The 21671-nt window shown below is 42.4% G+C and overlaps 1 protein-coding gene across 1 annotated transcript; it reads left to right on the top strand.

Moving 5' to 3' along the window:
- Positions 1 to 7: 7 nt before the first annotated feature.
- Positions 8 to 21040, top strand: IREB2 (iron responsive element binding protein 2). Its single transcript, XM_058156372.1, has 22 exons — positions 8 to 205; positions 2838 to 2927; positions 5201 to 5366; positions 6043 to 6180; positions 6440 to 6658; positions 7169 to 7238; positions 7587 to 7770; positions 9135 to 9274; positions 9561 to 9732; positions 9841 to 9941; positions 10458 to 10574; positions 11152 to 11311; positions 12216 to 12351; positions 12742 to 12826; positions 13210 to 13366; positions 14186 to 14310; positions 14439 to 14543; positions 14616 to 14758; positions 15437 to 15584; positions 15672 to 15794; positions 16473 to 16658; positions 17560 to 21040. The coding sequence occupies exons 1-22, from the start codon at positions 187 to 189 to the stop codon at positions 17668 to 17670; spliced, it is 2895 nt and encodes a 964-aa protein (XP_058012355.1). The 5' UTR covers positions 8 to 186; the 3' UTR covers positions 17671 to 21040.
- The last annotated feature ends 631 nt before the right edge of the window (positions 21041 to 21671 follow it).

Below are 21671 nucleotides of genomic sequence, written 5' to 3' on the forward strand. Positions count from 1 at the left end.
TCTCGCGAGAACCAGCGGAGACCCAATGAGGGAGCGGGGAGGGCCGGGCGGAGGCGCTGAGGGGCCCGCCGGTTGTCTCCCTCCCTCGTTTCTCGCGCCGTCTCTGAGGGGAGGGCTCCGTCCCCTCCCCCCGGTTCTTCTTCCCCCCCTCACAACTCCCGTGGCATCCTTCTTCGGGAGAGGAACATGGAGGCGGCTCGGGCAGGTCAGTGGCGATGAAGGAAGGGGGCGGGGAGGGTGGCAAAATGGCCCCTTTCCCTTTGTGCCCGCCTGGACCGGCCTCCCCTCCCCTCTCCCCCTTGGATAAAAGGGAGGGGTGGGCTGTCAGCCATCTTTCTCCCTTGCTTGCCTTCCCCCCCCACCTCAATTTGTTTGGGCTTCCTCAGTCTGGTAGCCCCCACCCCTCAAGATACAACACGTGGCGGGGGGACTACAGTTCCCATCACCCCCTTTCTGGGCTTTGGGCTCCAATTCCTGTTTCTCTTGGGGTGCAAGTTCCCATCCTCCCCATTGCAGGGCTGGGATACAACCACTCCCATCATCCCCTGTCCATTTCCCTCATCCTCCTGTCAGGACTATGAAACCCAGCATCCCCTTCTGTGCATCTCAGCATCCCCATCCCAGGTCTGAAACAACCCTTTCCATCCCCTCCCTTCTATGGGCCAGAGATTACAGTTCCCATCGCCCCCATCCCAGCCTTATCAAACGGTAGTTCCCATCATCCTTGTCCATTTCCCTTGGGGTACCATTCCTGGCATCTCCCTGTCAGGATTATTAACCCACAGTTCCCATCATCCCCTTCCGTGCACCTCAGCATCCCCATTCCAGCTCTGAAACAACCATTTCCATCCTCCCCTTCCTTGGGCTTTGGACTACACTTCCCATCGCCCCCATCCCAGGTTTATCAAATAGTAGTTCCAATCATCCCTGTCCATTTCCTTTACAGTTCTTGTCATTGCCATTCCTGGACTGTAAGCAACAGTTCCCATCATCCCCTTCCATGAGCCTTGGGCTGTTGTTCCCATCATCCTCATTCGAGGTCTGTTAAACAGTTCCCATCAACCCTTTCTGTAGGTCTTAGACTACAGTTCCCATCACCCCATTTGAGAGCTGTTAAACAGTGGTTCCCATCTTCCTTGTCCTTTTCCCTTGGGCTATGTAGTTCATTCCACTTCCAGAACTGTTAAATGACAGCTCCCATCATCCCCTTCCATGTCTCTTAGCTACATGTCCCATCATCTTCAGGTCTTCTGCATTCTTCTCATGCTCCCTATCCATGTTGGCTTGCTTCAGTCCTGCGTTTTCGGTGTTCCAACAGATGAGAATATTGGAGGCTGGATTAAAAAAAAAACCTATTGATTGAGAGATTAGCAAAATAAAGGACTGGTTTCTTTCTCCTGTTATTCTTCGGCTGCAATACGTTCCTCCATCCTGTAGCAAAGATCCCAGCTCTGTCATAGCAGAAAAAGTGAAGATGGGTGGGAAGCGTGCTTCTTTTTCTGTGTCGATTTAAAAGCAAAATAGCATCCAGCGGTCACAATCTTTATCTACCAAAAATGTTCCTCCTGGGATTCAGGGATATATCCATGTGTTATGGGCACGACTTCTTTCCGAAGGCTTTATAACATTAAACCTTGGGTACCATTGGGGCTTGGACTGCAAGGCGAACAAACAAGTCAGTCCTAGAGGAGATCAACCCTGACTGCTCTTTAGAAGGCCAGATCCTGAACATGAAACTGAAATACTTTGGCCACCTAATTAGAAGGAAGGACTCACTGGAGAAGAGCCTGATGCTGGGAAAGATTGAGGGCAAAAGAAGAAGGGGAGGACAAAGAATGGGGTTACTGGATGGAGTCACTGAAGCAGAAGGCGTGAGCTTAAATGGACTCCAGAGGATGGTAGAGGATAGGAAGGCATGGTGGAACGTTGTCCATGGGGTTGCGATGGGTCGGACACGACTTCGCAACTAACAACAACCATTGGGGCATTTGTGAATAATGGCATTGCTGATAGACACAAATACACTTGTATGATCCCTCCCAAAACCACTTTTATTAAGTAAAGTTCACTCCATGTAGTGGAGATAAAGGCAACTTTCTCTATAATTCCTCAAGTACTAGTTATACATAAAGAATATATGTTCTGCTGTTTAATATTCTTTTTTTTTAAAAAAAAAAAGTTGTTTTGTCTTTAGAATATTAAATATAATTTATCATGTATTAATGAAGACATGAGTTGGGTCTTAAGTTTAATTGTACTGAGAGAGGATTAACATCAATGGGAATTGTTACTCAAGATTTAAGCTCTATTGTTTTCAGTCTCCAAGTATGACTAAACCTGGATGCGGCCCAATATTTACCAAAGTGGAATTGGATCTGTATATTTAGTATAGTAAAGAAAATTAATTTTAGATATATAGAATCTGTTATGAGATATCTAAGTTCTATTAGATCAGGGGTGTCCAAACTTGGTCCCTTTAAGACTTTTGGACTTCAACTCCCAGAGTTCCTCAGCCAGCTTTGCTGGCTGGGGGACTCTGGGAGTTGAAGTCCAAAATTCTTAAAGGGACCAAGTTTGGACACCCCTGTATTAGATTAAAAGGATTTAATACATACAAAATAACATTCCACTGCAAATTATTGATAGGAAAAATACAGGAAAACATTTAGTCTTGCAACCTAAATATTTATTACTGGTTTTTTTTTAATTTAGTAGTGAATTCCAGTGAATTTGGTGGGTATTATTCAAAGTCAAAATGGACAGAATTTCAGTCTTCCTGTCCAACTACATATACAAACACATATCAAATAACTTTAATAATCTGACTTGTTTTTCAGGACACCTGTTCCAGCACTTAATTGAAACACTGAGTGACAACGCAGACAAAAAGTTCTACAACATTGCTAAACTAGGAGGCACCAAATATGGTAAAAATACTTTTCAGTTGTGCCTTTTTAATATAAACCTAATAAAACTAACCTCTTCAAGTTTTCTTAAATAGTCTTAAAATGAATTTGGAGATTGGTGGCCTTGTTACTAAACCATTCTTGGGATTATGCTGCTGAGTTGTAATCCTAAATGCTTTCTCTATTAAAACTGTTCGAGTAAATATGCCTAAGGCTTGCTATTAATTTCCTTCTTCCTGGATATTCAAATTCCAGTTAGAAGGAGACACAGCCTCCTTTAAAGTAACTGCAGTGGGCCATTAATATGTTTTTTTAGGCCGAAGTTTATTCACTTTAACGTCTGGTCGCTCTTTTTTGGTTCTGTGAGAAACCTGTGGGCCCCTTTCATAACAGTTTTGCAAAGTAAAATTAACTCTTTTGGTGACTAGACACCCAGAAATTCTCTCCTTCGTCCAATTATATTCCTTTCTTTCTGCTTAAAAGGTATTGGTGTATTTTCAAAGTAATGGAATCTATTTAGTGAATTTCAGAGAGGACTGTAGAAAAAGCTTACTCAGAATTATAGCCTTTCTTTATCAGTTGGTTCAGCTGGGTGTTGTCACGCTGCTGTCGTCCTTATCTTTTAGAAAAAGAACAGAAATTCTGCTTGCTATACCTACTTTTCAAGAAGCAAGATACAGTAGTTGACCAAGACTGTCTCTAAAAAGCATGACAGGGGTCTATTAATTGCTCACCTTCCTTCCAAAAGGTGACCAGGATGAGAAGACCTTTAATTTACATAGACAAACTTGTAAGGGGTCGTCTGGAAGAGGAGCTGAATTGTTCATCTGGTCTTTCAATTTGTGTTTGTCATTTCATTTATATCCTACCTTCTTTCCCTAATGGAAGTGCATTGAATCGTGAATTTGATTCCCCGATACCTATGAAATCTCCCCATACGAATATTGAAAGTTGAGATCAGAGCCTTTAAGTTATTGATGAACTGTTTGTGGGTCTCTGTCACATTGAAAACCTTGAAGGTAGTTGTAAAAAAATTTTGGTAGTCACCTGAGTGTCTGTTTTGGAATAAGAAACCACGTTAGAGAGTGGCTGCTTCTTACTCAACAGCCCGAACTGCAAATACTCTTTTGTCAGTTCATAAACACTTTTCTATATGGTTATTTAGCCTTTGATGAATCACTTAATGAGGGAGAAATTATCTCATCTGCCTTAGACAACTCGGGCAATTTAAATGAAGCTAGTGAAGCCTGCAGCAATAGTTTGCAACCTTCAGAGCTGAAAAATTACGATGTGGGTCTACTGACACAGGCTTGCTTTATGTTTATTAAAAAGAATACTTGCCTTTTTCTTTCCAGGGTGGTGCTTGCAAGCTTTTTTACGTTTCACAGGCTTGCAGAAATTTCCTGTGCCCTTAGACCAGGGGTCTGCAAACTTGGTTCTTTTAAGGCTTGTGGACAGCTTTGATGACTGAGGGACTCTGGGAGTTGAAATCCACAAGTTTTAAAAGAGCCAAGTTTGCAGACCCCTGCCTTAGACAAATGTTCTCATAATTCATTGCTGCAGAGTGATTTCTTTACCTCTTCGGCAATTGCTCTCACCTAGACCACAATCCTTAATAAAGTTAACAATCTAACTTTGAAGGGTTCTCCAATTAGCAGCTGTCCCTACTGTGTGCAATAAGTCATGTGTTTTTCAGTAAGCAACATTAAATAGGTTTATTGGAATATGTGCTTGCCAGATTCCGAAATCCAAGAGCAAGACATGTGGACTCTTTAACTCCTGGCCCATACTCAGCCGTAAAAAAACTAATACCAAGAACAACCAGCAAATGCTTACTAATGTTTCACATATTTCCAAATGATGCTTAAAGGAAAGGAAATTCAATTACCGGTTGTTTACAATGCAGTGCCATTGTAACTTTGAACGGCCACTAAACAAACTGTTGTAAAGTTGAGGATGATCTGTAATCGGGACATAGTAGCTGCCATATGTCAAATTAATCTGTTGGTCTAACTCAGTTGTATAGATTGTATTGCACCACTGCTCTTTATCTCCCCAGGCAGAAATCCCTGTATTCCAGGGGTCTCCAAACTTGACAACTTTGGGACTTGTGGAGTTCAACTCCCAGAATTCCACACTCTTAAATTTCCTGTGTTTGGAGACCCCTGTTTTATTCTATGCCTTCCTCACATTTTCTGATTACAAAAGTTTCCCGATTTAGAAAGAAGCCTATAGCAGGAATACCAGCACCAGGGTTTACCCTCCCGCGATTTAGCTACTCTGTCCATTTGCAGATCTCCTGCCTTACACCATACGGGTCATGTTGGAAACGGCTGTCCGCAACTGGGACGGTTTCCTAGTGAAAGAAGGAGACGTGATGAATATCCTGGACTGGCCAGCCAAACAGAACAATGTTGAAGTGCCCTTTTGTCCTGCCAGAGTCCTGCTCCAAGATTTCACGTAAGACCTACTTTCCCCCCCCAAGTTTGTCTATTTTAGTTAGAACCTGATGAGTTTTTCTAAATGTCCTGGGTGGGTCTTTCTGAGTATGTAGATGGCCAGAAATTCAGATCGTATGAGTTTATCCTGGCAGTGGCTCCTAAGCAATAACCAGCAAGAGTCTGTTAGGATTGAAATAATGGAAGATCATTGCAGCAGGTTGAATGTTTCAGGATAGCTCCATACAGACATTCAGACAGGAATTTTTTCCCCAGTTTGTCTAATTGATAGATTTGTAATCCACTGTACCACTGAGCTTGTTGTCTTCTCGGTCTACCTGTGATGGGACTCGCATGTTAAATACAGCCATAATGTAGTTGCGTAGTTTAAGCTTTGCATGATGCAAAATCCCATCCATCATTCTTTGATTTAGAGCAATGTGTGAACTCTAGCCGCTGTGGCTTAAACCAGGAGTCTCCAAAATTGGCAACTTTTAAGTCTTGTGGACTTCAGCGCCCAGAATTCTCCCATGCTAGCTGAGGAATTCTGTCTACAAGTCTTAAAAGTTGCCAAGTTTGGAGACCCCTGGCTTAAACCATAGTTAGAATCGCTGTTAATCCTCTTGATGAGATGGGTTGAATCTACACTGCTGGCTTTGTAGAAGTACTAAGTAGAAAACGTTGTTCCTGTTTGCCAGGGGAATTCCTGCGATGGTCGATTTTGCTGCCATGAGGGAAGCAGTGAAGAACCTCGGAGGAGATCCTACGCGAGTCCATCCTGTCTGCCCAACAGATCTTACTGTGGACCATTCTTTGCAGATTGACTTCAGTAAATGGTATCCATTGAATTGTCGGCTTCCTTACATTTTGTTGGGGGCAAGTGGATGGGGCCCTGTCTTGATAGTGGAATGTCTGTCCTTAAGTGGGCAGAATTGAAAATGTGGTCATTTGACACAGGTCAAATCTGAAAGTTCCTTTTGCCTCTGGAGACTAAAAACAAAACTCTTAATGTTTCTATCAAAAGTATGTATAGCATAATGAGGATTCAAAGGATTGTAACAAACAAAGCATTCTTTCCATTTCATTTTTGCCTAGTGCAATACAGAACACTCCGAATCCCGGAGGTGGCGATCCCCCACGACCCCCTTCCTCAAAACTCTCCCCTCTTAAAGCTCCTCGGAAGCTGCCATGCCGAGACCAGTCCAGTTGCAAAGGACCGTGTGACGGAGAATCAAAGCGGAACCCGGGACATTTTTCTGTGCAGATTGAGAACACGCCCCTCTTGTGTCCTTTTCATCTTCAACCAGTGCCTGAGTAAACTTGCCTTTTTAAATTTCCCTCCTGGCTTTGGGGAGGGCCATTCCTCTTCTGCAGTCAAAAACTGCTAGCAAGACTGGCTTCTAACCAGATCTTAACTATACGCGTGTATTAAGCTTACTTTAGAACCAATATCAAACCACCTTTGGGGCAAAGGATTTTCACTGCTGGGAAAATTAATTTACTTATTTATTAATAAAATTTATTGGCCGCCCATCTTGCCATAGGGTAACTCTGGGTGGCTTATAGCCATAAAAATATGTGTGTGTGTATGTATGTATATGTGTGTGTGTGTATTTAAATCAAATATTTAAAATCAAACATTAAAACATTAAGGACACATGGGAAATATCCCTTTAACCTTGTAACGTTTTATTTTTTCCTTTGTGCAATATTTCCTGAAACGTTAGCAAGAAAAAAAATGTTTCTTTGGGCTGTTTTTCTAAACACTGCAAATAATGGTTTTAATACCGGGTGTTGTTTTTTCCCCCCCTTTCATCTTCTTAGGCCCGAAACAGTATTTAAGAATCAAGAGATAGAATTTGGAAGAAATAAAGAGAGACTCCAATTTTTTAAGGTATGTTGTTTCGAAGGCTGCGCGACCCAGGAGAAGTTGAAAGAAAGGCAGTAAGGAATGGATCGATGAAAGATTTGCCAAGATCAGAACTGATCTCCCCTCTTCTTTCCTACTATAAAGAGGAGGAATTTCAGTATTAACCAGCATGGCAAATTTCCTCATATCGATCCCCACTTGCTACAGGGAGGAAATTAGGAGGAGGGAAGTAGCCAGCCTCTCTTGGCACTGCACTTCTCAGGATTTGCAGTGCCATTTATTGGGGAATTGCCAGAGTGGGAATTGCTGCTTTAGCAAGTGTGAAAGTAACATGCCTTGTCTGTCTGTCTCTCTTTTTATGAATTAAACCAGTGGGGTTCCAAAGTTTTCAGAAATGTCTCGGTAATTCCTCCCGGGACAGGAATGGTTCATCAGATGAATCTGGAACACCTGTCAAGAGTCGTGTTTGATGTCAGAAACCTCCTCTACCCTGACAGTGTTATTGGCACAGATTCTCATACAACCATGGTGAACGGCTTGGGAATCCTGGGTTGGGGTAAGTAGCTCGGAGAGGCTTTTGAATACCTTCTGGCTGAAATGCTTGTACAGCGTCTTTCTAAGGAGGTTAATTGGGATGATATTAGTACAAAGATTGTTATTTTAAAGAGCAGGCTGGTTGGCCACCAAGTTATTTTCAAATGTCAGCACCATGACGGCCTCTGTTGTTTAAATTGTAACTCTTTTAGATTACGGTTCGAAAGACAGGACATGCAGTGCTCAGGCGGGATTGTAGGCAAAAATATTTCCTATAGCTATTAACACTGCACAGAGTTATTCCCTTTGTCTTCAAGGGACGTGGTTGTGTTTTGTTTTTTTGTTTTTTGCATAAGCAGGTTCTTGAACTCGTCAGTATTTTGCAGTTGTGCCCTCTTCTTTGGATCCGTTTCACTAGGCCTCATTAGGCAGCACTTTAAAGAATTGTGGCCCTGCATTTACAATTCTGTAAATTTAAAGAATTAAATGTAAATTCTGTAAAATTTAGAGGGATGTGGTGGCTAAGACACTGAGCTTGTCGATCGAAAGGTCAGCAGTTCAGCGGTTGGAATCCCTAGTGCCATTTAACGGGGTGAACTCCCATGATTTGTCCCAGCTTCTGCCAACCTAGCAGTTCGAAAGCATGTAAAAAAAATGCAAGTAGAAAAATAGGGACCACCTTTCGATCGACAACCTTTGGTGGGAAGGGAACACCATTCCGTGCACCTTTGGCATTGATTTATGCCACCACATGACCATGGAGACTACTTCGGACAGCGTGGGCTGTTTGGCTTTGAAATGGAGATGAGCACCGCACCCTAGAGACAGGAACGACTAGCACATATGTGCGAGAGGAACCTTTACCTTTACATTTATTTACAATTAAATTACAGCCTACAAAATGTAACTTAAAAAGGAATGGCTATAAAGAAGGTATCCAGGGTTGTCATCTCAGTGTTCCTTGAACACCAGGTGCAGGGTAATTGTTTACTGAAATATAGAAATTGTGAGGGGATATACCTGTTTATATCATGAGGGGAAGAACTGTAAAAATGCGTATTGATATAATGTAGCCTCAAATAAAACCCTTGGGGTGATATATACAGTATACTTTATTTAGGCACATAGCCAAAAGCCATATGCAGGGAGAAAATAATGCCCAGATGCAATTTCTTTTGCTAAAGATAAAAAATGTCAAGTTTACCCACTTAAAGGGTTCACTCTGTTCTAAGGCACATGTCTTCCAGACATGACATTAGAACAATACTGAATTTTCAGCTCAGCCTATTTTAAACACCAGACCAAAGGGAGCTCGGATAAAGATTTCAACACGGTGTAACACCTGCCTTTCAATAAGCTGTTCAATGCTCTTCTTGCCCCATCTAGGTATGGGCGGAATCGAAACGGAAGCGGTCATGCTGGGCCTCCCCATCACCCTCACTTTGCCCGAGGTGGTTGGGTGTGAACTGACCGGATCGGCCAGCTCACTGGCGACATCCATCGACGTAGTCCTGAGCATCACGAAGGTACGTCAGGGCTCTCTGAAGGGTCAAAGAGGCAGGATGGTCATGTACAAGCAGCCACTAAAGGTAAAACCCAGAGTTGTGAGCTGCAGGATGGGTGGCCGTATCAATCTTCTAAATAAACAAAATAAAGGGGTCCTTGGTGCTCTCTGAGCTTGCTTGTTTTTCTTGGAGACATTTCATTACCACTAACCTTTTTAAAAACAAACAAACATAATGCTGTAACATTTCCCCTTGGCCTACATATGATACTGGAGGGTTCTTTTTCTCTCTCTCTCTCTCTCCATAGCAACTAAGACAAGCAGGGGTATCTGGAAAATTTGTGGAATTCTTTGGTCCTGGCGTTTCTCAGCTCTCCATTGGGGACCGAACCACCATTGCAAACATGTGTCCTGAATATGGTGCAATTCTGAGCTTTTTCCCTGTAGATGATGTAACATTAAAGCACTTAAAGCATACAGGTAAGATTGACACCCACCGTAGGAGGAGATTTGCTTGGCTAAAGCAGCGTAATGAGTTTCTAAATAATCTTCGGAGATAGGATCAGACTTTCGGAATTTTTCTCATAGGCTGTGATGACGCCAAACTCAAGTGCATGGAGACGTACCTTAAAACTGTGAAACTGTTTAGAAATTACCAGTATTCTGCTAAGGAACCTGAATATTCTCAAGTAAGTACAAACCGGGCCAGCCTTTTTCAAAGCTATTGTTAAATTTTGCTGTGCTTTTTTTTTTTTTTTTAAGATTTGCCTTTTTATTCAAAGGCATTTTTTAATGCACCACCCAAAAATAGCCATTGCTTTAGATCAAGGCATTTTACTCTTTCTCTTTTCAAACAAGTGTGCTCTTTAGTAACCTCCAGTGAATTCTCAAAATGGGAATAAATTTCTTTTTGATACTGCAAAGACTTGAGCTGTCTTTGTATGGAATACCACTTGGAATTTTGAATAAATGTCAGTATTTAAGAGGTTGATTTAAAGCATGTGTTTTCCAATAATATACAAACCATAATTCTATGGAATTCAAGATGCTGCCTTTTTTTTTTTAAATGCCAACTTGTCCTCAGAAATGTTCATCAGTGTATACTAATTATTCTTGCTTTTGGCTTGCTTGTTTTAAAAGCCCGAGTATCAGCGCAACAGTGTCAGTTGTGAAGTAACAACTAACTAATCGTTTTTCCCCATCAGATAATACATATAAACCTGGGTTCTATAACGCCGTATGTAAGCGGTCCCAAAAGGGCCCAAGATAGAGTGGCTGTAACCAACATGAAGAGCGACTTCCAAGCATGCTTAAGTGAAAAGGTAGGTACGGTTTGAAAGTCCATCTGGCTGTTCGCAGAGGAATTCCCCTCTGGATATTGAAGGCTGTCTCCTATCAGTTGGGATGTTTTGAAGATTATAAGGACTATCTAGAGAAGTATTTCTCAACTTTAGACACTTGAAGATAGGCGGATTTCAAGTCCCAGAATTTTGAGAGTTGAAGTCTGCCTATCTTAGTGGCCAAGAATTCTGGGAGTTGAAGTCCAGCTATCTTAAAGTGGCCTGAGGTTGAGAAACACTGTTCTGGAATGCAGCTTTTCAGATTTGAGTAAAATAGATGCAGCAAGTATGTTCTTCTTAAGGTAACCCTTCTATTTATGACCGAACGTTGGGAATTGGCCCTTAACTGCTTCACCAAAACCCATCATAACCAAAGTAGGTGATGCAGATTTTCCAATCCAAATTAAACCATTTGTGGTCTTTTCAATTTTTGTTTTTAAGTGTTTGACTGTGTAACATCAAAACCTGTACGTGCCCAAGCATTCTGGCGTCTCCCTTCTTAACTTCCCAACAGTTAGGAACGTGTGGTTGACTCTGCAACCACTATTTGATCACCTAGGTTGGCTTCAGAGGCTTTCAGATTCCTGCCGAAAAGCAGTGCCGGGCCATTCCTGTCGAATATGAAGGCAACGAGTACCAGCTTTCTCACGGGTCAGTCGTCATTGCTGCTGTCATCAGCTGTACCAACAACTGCAATCCTTCTGCAATGCTAGGAGCAGGTACAGGGTCTTCTCTTGAATGTTCTACATCATGCCGTTAGGCAGATAGTCCTCGACGTACGACCACAATCGGGAGCAGAATTTTCCATTGCTAGGCACGGCGGTGGTTTAAGGCAGGGGTCTCCAACCGTGGTCCCTTTAAGGCTTGTGGACTTCAACAGTAAGGGCCGGTTTAGCTCACGCTGGTAAAAGCCTGTTATTAAGAACACAGTAGCCTGCAATTACTGCAGGTTCGAGCCCGGCCCAAGGTTGACTCAGCCTTCCATCCTTTATAAGGTAGGTAAAATGAGGACCCAGATTGTTGGGGGGGCAATAAGTTGACTTTGTAAAAATATACAAATAGAATGAGACTATTGCCTTATACACTGTAAGCCGCCCTGAGTCTTCGGAGAAGGGCCGGATATAAATGTAAACAAAACAAAAAAAAAAACTCCCAGGGTCCCTCAGCCAGCTTTGCTTTGCTGGCTGAGAAACTTTGCTTTGCTTTGCTGGCTGAGGAACTCTGGGAGTTGAAGTCCACAAGTCTTAAAGGGACCACGGTTGGAGGCCCCTGGTTTAAGGGAGTTCCGCCTGAAATTTATGACCTTCCTGGCCGCAGCAGTTGAGCGAATCACTGTCGTTGCGAAGCAAATTGTGACCGTTGCTAAGCAAATCTGGCTATCTCTGCGGCTTTGCTTGTGAGACGCCAACTGGGGACGGCCACAAATGGTGATCACGTGACCCTGAGATAAACACATGGCAGTTGTCCGGTGCCAAACGTGACCGTGAGGATGCTGGCGATGGTTGTAAATGCAAGGGTTGGTCAAAAGTGCGAGGACCAGTCATCCTCCGTTTGCAAAAGCAAAAAAAAAAAAGAAGGTAGTCATTGGCATTATTGTAACAGCGTCTTCCCTTTTCCTATTAGGTTTATTGGCTAAAAAAGCCACTGAAGCTGGTCTGGCTGTGAAACCGTACATAAGAACCAGCCTATCGCCGGGCAGTGGAATGGTCACCCATTATCTCAGTTCCAGCGGTGTATTACCATACCTCAATAAACTTGGGTACTACTTTGCTCTTAATATTTGTGTTGCTTTTTCACAGGCTTTGCAGCATCCTGTGTCTTAGCCTTAGCTGAAAAGATTCCATTTGCTTTTTTTAATTTTTTTTTATTTAAATTGAAGATGCCCATCAATGACCCTGGAGGGGTTGTCTTACCTCTTTCCTTCGGACTAGTTTTTCCCAATTCCCATGTAAGTGGACTTCGACTCCCAGAATTCTTGGCAGCGGCCACATTAGCTGGGCCATACTGGAAGTTGAAGTCCACCCATCTTAAAGTGGCCAAGGTTGAGAATCACCTGGAAGCCCCAGCTGGGTGCCTGGTTTATTGAAAGGCAGTGAAAATGTGAATGAATCCCGGATCCAGAAATACAATTTCCTGCTTTTCCCTGTAGGTTTGAAGTCATCGGCTACGGCTGTTCCACCTGTGTGGGGAATACTGCCCCTTTGCCAGAAGCCATTCAGAATGCAATTGTACAGGTGAGCTTTACGTCATGAGATATCCGAATAGAGTTTACATTTTGGAAGTGCCATCTTTTGATAGGTGGATGTTTATTGTAAAGAAGGAGAGCAGATTTTTGTCCCTGCTCATTAAGCTGGTGGGGGGGGGGGAGCAGAACTTGTTTAACTGGGATACCAATGACCTTAAAACTAGAAAGTTTTAGCAATCCCCTGTTTAATGCTAGAAACCAGGTGACGGTGAGTTCTAGTCCTGCCTTAGTCAACCAGCCAATAAATACATATAAATAAAATTTGCAGAATTTAGTAGTTTTGGGGATTAATAACAAGTTTTATAGCTTCAGTAGCAAGGATAGTATTGAGGGGGGAAAAAACCCGTTTTGTTCTCTTTTTTTCACGTTCAGGGTGACTTGGTTGCATGTGGCGTCGTATCTGGAAGCAAAAACTTTGAAGGCCGCCTCTGCAGCTGCATCCGTGCCAATTACCTGGCTTCTCCATCTCTAGTTGTTGCTTACGCGATTGCGGGGACTGTGAATATTGATTTCCAGACTGAGCCACTAGGTAACGGTTTGCATTTGTCTAGCAATGGAACTCAGAGTTATATACCACTTCACAGGGCTTTACAGCCCTCTCTAAGATGTTTACAGAATCAGCCTCTTGCCTCCAACCATATGGGTCTGGCTTGAATTTGTCATCCAAGTGATGTGTTATAGGGAGCTCTCTTATATAAGAGGGAAAGTCCTGTTCTGTAGGACTCTTTGGATGATTATATACAGTAATCTGGTTTGTTAGCAGCTGCTGTGCCATCAAATCTGTCTCCCAACATCTTCTGACACAAAAGCTCTCCAAAGAAGAGAATTATCTGTAGTTCAGGGCAGAACTGTGGGCGGAGCCTTTAATGTTGTCGGGTTGTTTTCTTGCAGATATTTCATTACCCAACTAGGTAACATGATCAGTACTTGATCACCATCAGAGCACTGATGATGTTACCTAGTCGGGTAATGAAACATCTGCAAGCAAACAACCAAGCTCGGAGAACACCAAGGACTTCACAAAAGCTCTCAAAAGTGCCATCTATGTCAGCGGCCCCAAACCTTTTGGGCACCAGGGACCAGTTCCATGGAGAGAGTTTTTCCCATAGACCAGAGGGGGTGTAGTTTCATGTGCTGCCTGCATCCCACAGATGGGGCTTCGCTCATTTGTGCGGACCGGTTTTCTGGCATCAGTGGTGGTCCACAGATGGGGGTTGGGGACCCCTGATCTACGAGCATGTGTTCAACATATAAAAAAACCTTTTGGGCATTCTCTACTTGTTTTCCTTTCCTCTGAGTGGCTTTGACTAACTGACCACTAACTTCACCATTATCAAATTTCTTCCAGGGGTCAATTCTGATGGCAGAAATATCTTCCTGCACGATATTTGGCCTTCTCGGGAAGAACTTCAGCAGATCGAAGAGGAGTTTGTAATAGCATCCATGTTTAAAGAACTGAAAATAAAAATGGAGGTAGCTTGTCATTTTCCTTAATTAGAGATAGGCTTTATACCGTTTGGGTATAAAGCAGAAGGAGATGACCAGAAGCTAAAGTTTCTTTGATCTTTGAACCATGCAAATGGTTCCTTCTTGTTTTCCAGAAAGGAAATAAGCGTTGGAACTCTCTGGAAGCCCCAGAGTCCACTTTGTTTACCTGGGACTCGAAGTCTACTTACATCCGATGCCCTTCCTTTTTTGATAAGCTTGTAAGTAGGCCGGCATTTGGCGGGAGCGTCCATTTAGAACATGCCATATGCTCAGTGTCGTCTCTTTTTCAGGCCAAAAACCCGCCTCCCCTCCAGTGCATTGAAAATGCTCACGTCTTGTTGCATTTGGGAGACTCGGTCACCACTGATCACGTCTCGCCCGCTGGGAGCATTGCCAGGGGAAGTGCTGCAGCGAGATACTTGATGAATAAGGGGTAAGGCCCTCTGAGGGAGTCTTAAAAGAGGAGGAAGACAAGTGGGATTCAACCTCAGAAATTTCTGTCTTCTGACAGCAATGAGCAAAGTAGGGCTCCTTGATTGCTAAATAGGATTAACCAAATGCGCTTCAGCCCTTTAAACCAGAAACTTTCTCTTTATGAGATTCTGAATTCTATTACAGCTGGTCCTTGACTTATGACCATAATTAAGCCTAGAATTATGGTTGTGAGTGTGGCAGCCGTTAAACAGGTCACCACACGACTGTTCCTTATTTTATGACCTTTTTTGAGGTGGTTTTTAAGGGAATACCAGAATTGTTAAGTGAGTCTATGATGGTGATGGGGACATTGGAATTTAGAAATTGAGTTGGAAGTACCTTTGGGGAGGCGTCTGTCGTAACGGTTGTTAAGCAACCGGTCTTTAAGAAAGGACTACCTGTATTGTATAATTAATACAGAGCAACGGGTTGGAAGATGAAAACATAATTAGGAAAAAACACTCAGGGCCAGATATTTATTCACGGAAGTGAGATTGTGTCTTCACTTTACCATCATAACCAGCATTCACGTGTAGGCAAGAAACCGTCTTTCAAACAAGGAAAATGCAGAAACTCTTTCCCACAATCCACACTGAATATCCTCAGTGGTCTCTATCTCTATCTCTCTCTCCTTTAGCCTCACACCCCGTGAGTTCAACTCCTATGGGGCCCGTCGGGGCAACGACGCTGTCATGACACGAGGCACCTTTGCCAACATCAAGCTTTTAAATAAATTCATCGGCAAGCCAGCTCCTAAAACAATCCACTTCCCAACAGGACAGACGGTGAGGATGTAGCTTCCAAGGAAATCTTTATCGGTTTATCTAACCACCATGAACATCTCGTGACCTGGCTCTTTGTCTTAATTGCAGCTGGACGTGTTTGATGCCGCGGAGTTATATCGGAAAGAAAACATCCCTCTGATTATCTTGGCCGGCAAGAAATACGGATTGGGCAGCTCAAGGGACTGGGCTGCCAAAGGACCCTTTTTACTGGTATTCCATTTTCACTTCAATCCTCGCCATGTCCTGGAAGCCTTCAATACTTCACCCTACTTGATTTCCTTGGGGAAACTGCCGCCTTTCATTTTGCAGAACATAAATTGCTCCTCTGTCTCTCTTTTGAAAATGTACAAACTCATCTTGAGCAACAGTCTATGACTGATCACTATAAAATGGGCAAATCTATTCATATATCAAATTTAGAGAGTGCCCATCTTACAAGGCGACTCTAAGCCCTTGGAGCCCCACTTATAGAAAACATACTCTGAATTTACAGCTTAAATGTAAATACTGTAAATAATTGTTTATGGGCCAGATAATCCTAGTGAGTTAGGCTGTAATAATTGCTGCATTTATAGCTTATTGCAATAGCAGGAATGTATGTCATTGTAACGATCTCTTTCCTCTGTTTCTTTTAAACATGGTTGCTCATATTTTGGAGCCTAGCACAGTGCCAAGAGGCACCACTATTCCAGGAGACAGATTTGCTTAATCCTTAATATTGCAAATGGGCTCAAACTGGAGAGAGATCCCAATGTTTCTATTTTTCCTCCCTGCTGTTAGCCTTTCCAGAAAACTCAGATTCTCCATCTTAAAAGTTCAGTAGAGAAATGCTGCTGAATTAGACAGCATCTGAATTGGACCGAACTTTTTTTTTCCCCCTTCCCACAGGGAGTGAAAGCAGTGATTGCCGAAAGCTATGAGAAGATCCACAAAGGTCACTTGATTGGCATGGGCATCGCCCCACTTCAGTTCCTCCCGGGGGAGAGCGCGCAGTCTTTGGGCCTGACTGGCAAAGAACAGTTTTCGATCTTCTTCCCTCAAGAGTTATCGCCTGGAATCGCCCTGCGTGTAAAGGTATCCGCTTTTTTACTTCGCTTTGTGGTTCCCTGCAACATTTTGATGTTTGGGAATGTTTGCTTTCGTTATAGAATAGAATAGAATTTTATTGGCCAAGTGTGATTGGACACACAAGGATTGGACACACAAGGAATTATATGTATCTTAAGCCTTTTTGATAAGAAAGTGGGGAGGGGAAGAGTGAGAAAAGGAAAAATAAAATAAGACACAAAGTAAATAAGCAAGTTGTTGACAATCTTTATATTTATTAAATTTAGAGACACCCATCTTACTGGCAGAGCAAGTGAGTGTATTTTTAGTTAATCTTACAAAATTAGATGGGAATTTTCAACATTTCCTTCATTGAATGGTATTATTTTAGAAGCGACAGGTTGTTCGCAGATTCCGTGTACAGGTAGTCCTTGACTGAACAACAGTTCATTTACTGACCATTTGAAGCTACAACAGCATTGAAAAAATGACACTTTTTCACAGTTAAGACCCTTGCAGCATCCCCAGGGTCAAAATTCAGACATTTGGCAACTAACTCGTATTTACGACGGTTGCAGTGTCCCGGAGTCACGTGATCCCCTTTTGCGACCTTCTGACAAGCCAATTCAATGGGGGAAGCTGGATTCACTTAACAACCGTGCCAACTAACTTAGCAACTACGGTGGTTCGCTTAACAAATGTGGCAAGAAAGGGCAAAACAAAATGAGGCAAAATTCGCTTAACACATGTTTCACGTAGCAACATAAATTTGGAGCTGATCTGTGGTCGTAAGTCGAGGACTACCTGCAGTGTAGTCAGCAGAAACTGATGGGAACCCAGTTCCAAATTTTAGAATCCCTGGAAAAGACAAAAGTCTTGCACTGACCTGTGAGTTTATCTTTTGGTTTCTTTGTCCGTTCTTCCGTAGACGAGTACCGGCAAAGCATTCCAGGTGGCTGCCTCGTTTGACAGTGACGTGGAAATCACCTTGTACAAACACGGCGGCATGCTGAACTACATGGTGCGGAGGCTGTTATAAAGCTGTTGTAAAGCCCTTTTTCCCACCTCGGAGGACTGTCGAGCCCGCCAGCCTCTTGAGGCCTCTCCCGTTGGAACTGCTGACAAGCCCCATTGTGCTCAGATAACTTTGTCCATGGATGTAAAAGATTGTGAAATTGTTGTAGTGGCCGCAGCGAGGTCCTCCTGGATTTTAAAATACTCCGAATGGTGCTATTGACGTTGTTAGACATTGACGTGTCTTTGTGTTGTGAAAAGAGATCTGTAAGTATGGGGGGGGGAGGGTTCATCTTAGACCATTTTGTATATAAATTATGTGAAGACCTGAAACTGAATTGTGAAGATTTTGAAGCCAGATTCCCTGAATTCTTTCCTCCCTTCCTTTCTTTTTCCCCCCCACCTTTGAACTTCCCAATGCTGTTTCTTGATTTGAGCATAGCACATGGCTTAATGATGTATGATTCCCTTGTTTTAAAATTCGGGGGATCCCCAATTCTGAAAATGAACCGAAAAACGCACCTCCCGTAGATCTAGTTCATGGTATTGGCCACCCACTAGAAAGTTTAAGGAAGGCTTAATACTCAGTAGCCTTTTTTTTTTTTTTAGCCAGCCTTTCCTCTATTTCAGGACTGGACAGCTATGAGAACTTTATGGCCTGTGGACTTCAACTCCCAGAATTCCTGGCTCAAGAATTCTGGGAGTTGAAGTCCACCAGTCGTAACATTGTCATAGTTGCCCTATTTGGTGCCTTCCAGAAAAGTGGAACGGGTGCAGTGGCCTCATCAAGTGGACATTTCTGGAAATCCGCCCCAGACACTGAGCAAGATACCCACCCGGCAAAAATCTTGCTTTGTGAAAAATTCCAAAACTGAAATTCAGTTGGGGGAAATTGATGTTTTCCGAATAGAAGCTGGCAGTGATCTCTCCAGCTCGCTAGCTCTCCTGACAAGTCGCTATCATGGAATTTAATTGGATTTATTTTGTCCAAAATAACATCTCCCCGTTATCCTCAATTGGGCTTTGGCTGTTAACAGAAGTTGAGCAGTGTTCTCTGCTCCTTAGAAGAACAGAAAAGAATTCCTATTTCTTCTCTTCAGTTTGTGCAGTGAACTAAAACCTGGTGGGTTTATAAAATGAGTTGTCTCCAAGTTTTCTTCCAGTCATTCTGTTCTTTCCAAAAGACTTTATTCTGAGGAGCAAGAATTTGTTAAATCCCCAGATGTTTACAGTAATTTTTGGTTTATTATAAACAGGAATTTCTGTAGCGGAAATATCCCGAGCTCATTTAAAAAGTCTTTTCTACTTAAGTTGTTTATAGACCTGGGTTTTTGATTAAACCAAACAGACCCAATGTAATAGAGTAAGTACTTCTAGTAAATTCCGTGTGGCTAAAAATATCCTGAAGTTCTGAAAGACAAATTAATTTGCACACTTACTAGATTCTCTTTTGAGGCCAAATGATTAGAAATACGGATGACAGTGGCAGCAATAAAAGTCTGTGGAACCTTTCTGCCCAGTCCTTTTGAACCCTAGTTATTTTTCCAACAACCTCATTATAAGCTTTAATCATAGACATTTTTTTCTTGAATCCATATGGTTTTCTACCATATCAGCTGTGCTTATGTTTGCCACTTTATAGTATTACTATTGGTAACTTTCCTTTATTATTGAATGATTTTTCTCCGATTTCAATGAAATGCTTGAAGTTCTGCCTTGATGATCACAAATGGCAAAAAATAATAGGAATATCTCACTTTTGGTATCTAAATTATTATTTATTTCCAGCTTCCGTGCATCTTCTTTATTATTATTATTATTATTATTATTAGGTTCAAGGCACTGTTTTCCTCTCCTCCCAAGTAAAATGCTAAAAACCAGGGTGCCTTATAGACCTACCCCATGGTCCCCTAACCCAGAGGTCGCCAAAACTTGGCAACCTTAAGACTTGTGGACTTCAAATCCCAGAATTCCTTAGCCACTCATGCTGGGAGTTGAAGTCTACAATTCTTAAAGTTGCCAAGTTTGGAATCCCCAAAACAGCACTTCCAATTTCACATTTTTTTCAAAACTTGTAATTGGGGAACACTGCTGACCTTTTTAGTAATCTGACAGTAATGTGAAGTCGAGCATCATCTACAAATGGCCTCCATCCGTGTCTAGGTGCTGATATCTGACATTCTTTCAAATGGGTAATTCAAATAACCAGCTTCACCTCCATCCCACCCATCGCAGGTGACTGTTCTTGCTACATCATATGTGTGACTCCCACCTGGCTAATGATTTTGGCCTATAGATGTTAGCAGATCCGTCCGATTGCAGGTCTCCAAAAGTCAAGTCCAAATTATGACCCATATTTCAGGTCAAACTTAGAAACGAGCAACTATGGGAACTGTACAAGCTATGGACTTCAACTCCCAGAATTCCTGAGCCATGCTGGCTCAGGAATTCTGGGAGTTGAAGTCCAATGTAGCCATAGTTGCCCACCCTTGGTCAAACTCATTGACATGGCTTCACTTTTTCCTCTTACATTCAAAATATAATATTTTGGAGGTTGCAACCCTATCTTTTTAATTTAAAAAAAAACCACTTTCATTTCCAATGAACATCTGGGGAGAACTGACTATAGATAGATTGAATGCGAGATGGACATAATGTGTGAATCACCATAGAGCTTGGCAGAGAGTCTTCATAACCCTCCTGACTGACGTTGGTAAGTCTTCATTTATTTAAAAAGTTGAAAGCCCTGAGCTGACCAAATGCCCAAACATTTCGGACCGCTTTAGAAGAGAATGAGGTGGCATCTGAAAATGCTGGTCCTCGTCCTCTGGAAGACCTCAAAAACATTTTGAACGATATCACAAACCTGCAGGGCTTACATGAATTAAATCCCTTTTCTAAACCAATAAAAAGCATAATGACCTGTGTAATGCTATTAATTGGAAGCCAAACCACCTGTCCGAATTCTTTTCACGTTGGCAGTGCACAATGTATTTGAATCAAAAGGTACTGGGTTGTTCTATAGTCTACCATAATCTTGGACTTTCAAGTAAGGCAAAAATCACAAAAATCGGAAACGTGTCTGTTTTTTCTCTCTTCAATTTGGCTTCTGAAAAGAAGCACAACTGAGCCCTTGATTAAATTGTTACCAAACTGGGGGGGGGGGGAGTTATAAATATAATCAGTTATACACAGCAAAATAATACCTGCATTCTATTAATCTCACACGAGCCACTGCACCTTCTAAGCCAATTGTTAACGGTCTACGATGGTTTCCAGTTCACCCATAAGTATTGTATAGACCTCTGAAAAGACAAAAGTTGAATTTGCTGACAATTGTGCATAAAATGTTAAACGGATGTAAATTATTTTTAATAAAGAAAAGTTGTACCATGTCTCAGCTGGCAACCTTTTTTTTTCTTCTAAACTACCTTTTTGGCAAATATTCAAGGGGATTCTAGATCAGGGGTTCAACTCCCAGAATTCCACACTTCTTAAAGTTCCTAAAAACTGCCCTAAAACTTTAAACAGACTTCGCAATTCTGCAGAAATTGGCAGACCGAAAGAAAAAAAAGGGGGGGGGAAGCATATATGGGAATGTAGGGAGAGCAATGCAAGCTTCAAACATAACTCTTCAGATGTAACAGTAAAAGAGTTGGAAGGGACCTTGGAGGTCATGTAGTCCAAACCCCCAGGTCGCGCAGGAGACCTACGCTAGGGATTCGAACCGCCGACCTTTCTTGATCGACAAGCTCAGTGTCTTAGCCACTGAGCCATCCAGGGCTGGGGTCTCCAATCTTGGTAACTTTAAGACTTGTGGACCAACTCCCAGAATTCCTCAGCCGGCAAAGCCAGCTGAGGAATTCTGGGAATTGAAGTCTTAAAAGTCTTAAAAGTTGCCAAGATTGGAGACCCCTGATTTAGGTAGTCGCTATGTAAAATTCCCTTTTAAAAGTCGAGGATGGGGAGAAGATATTTACGCTCCAGAATGAAAGCCTGTCCAATTTGGGTTTTTAAATGTGATCT

Source organism: Ahaetulla prasina, chromosome 13 (assembly GCF_028640845.1).
Source record: "Ahaetulla prasina isolate Xishuangbanna chromosome 13, ASM2864084v1, whole genome shotgun sequence".
Lineage (NCBI taxonomy): Eukaryota > Metazoa > Chordata > Lepidosauria > Squamata > Colubridae > Ahaetulla > Ahaetulla prasina.

Bases quoted from the DNA above. Each gene is read 5' to 3' on its own strand.
- IREB2 (XM_058156372.1), top strand. The intron at 12,827-13,209 runs GTGAGCTTTACG...TTTCACGTTCAG, and splicing joins TTCAGAATGCAATTGTACAG to GGTGACTTGGTTGCATGTGG. The intron at 14,759-15,436 runs GTAAGGCCCTCT...TCTCTCCTTTAG, and splicing joins AGATACTTGATGAATAAGGG to CCTCACACCCCGTGAGTTCA.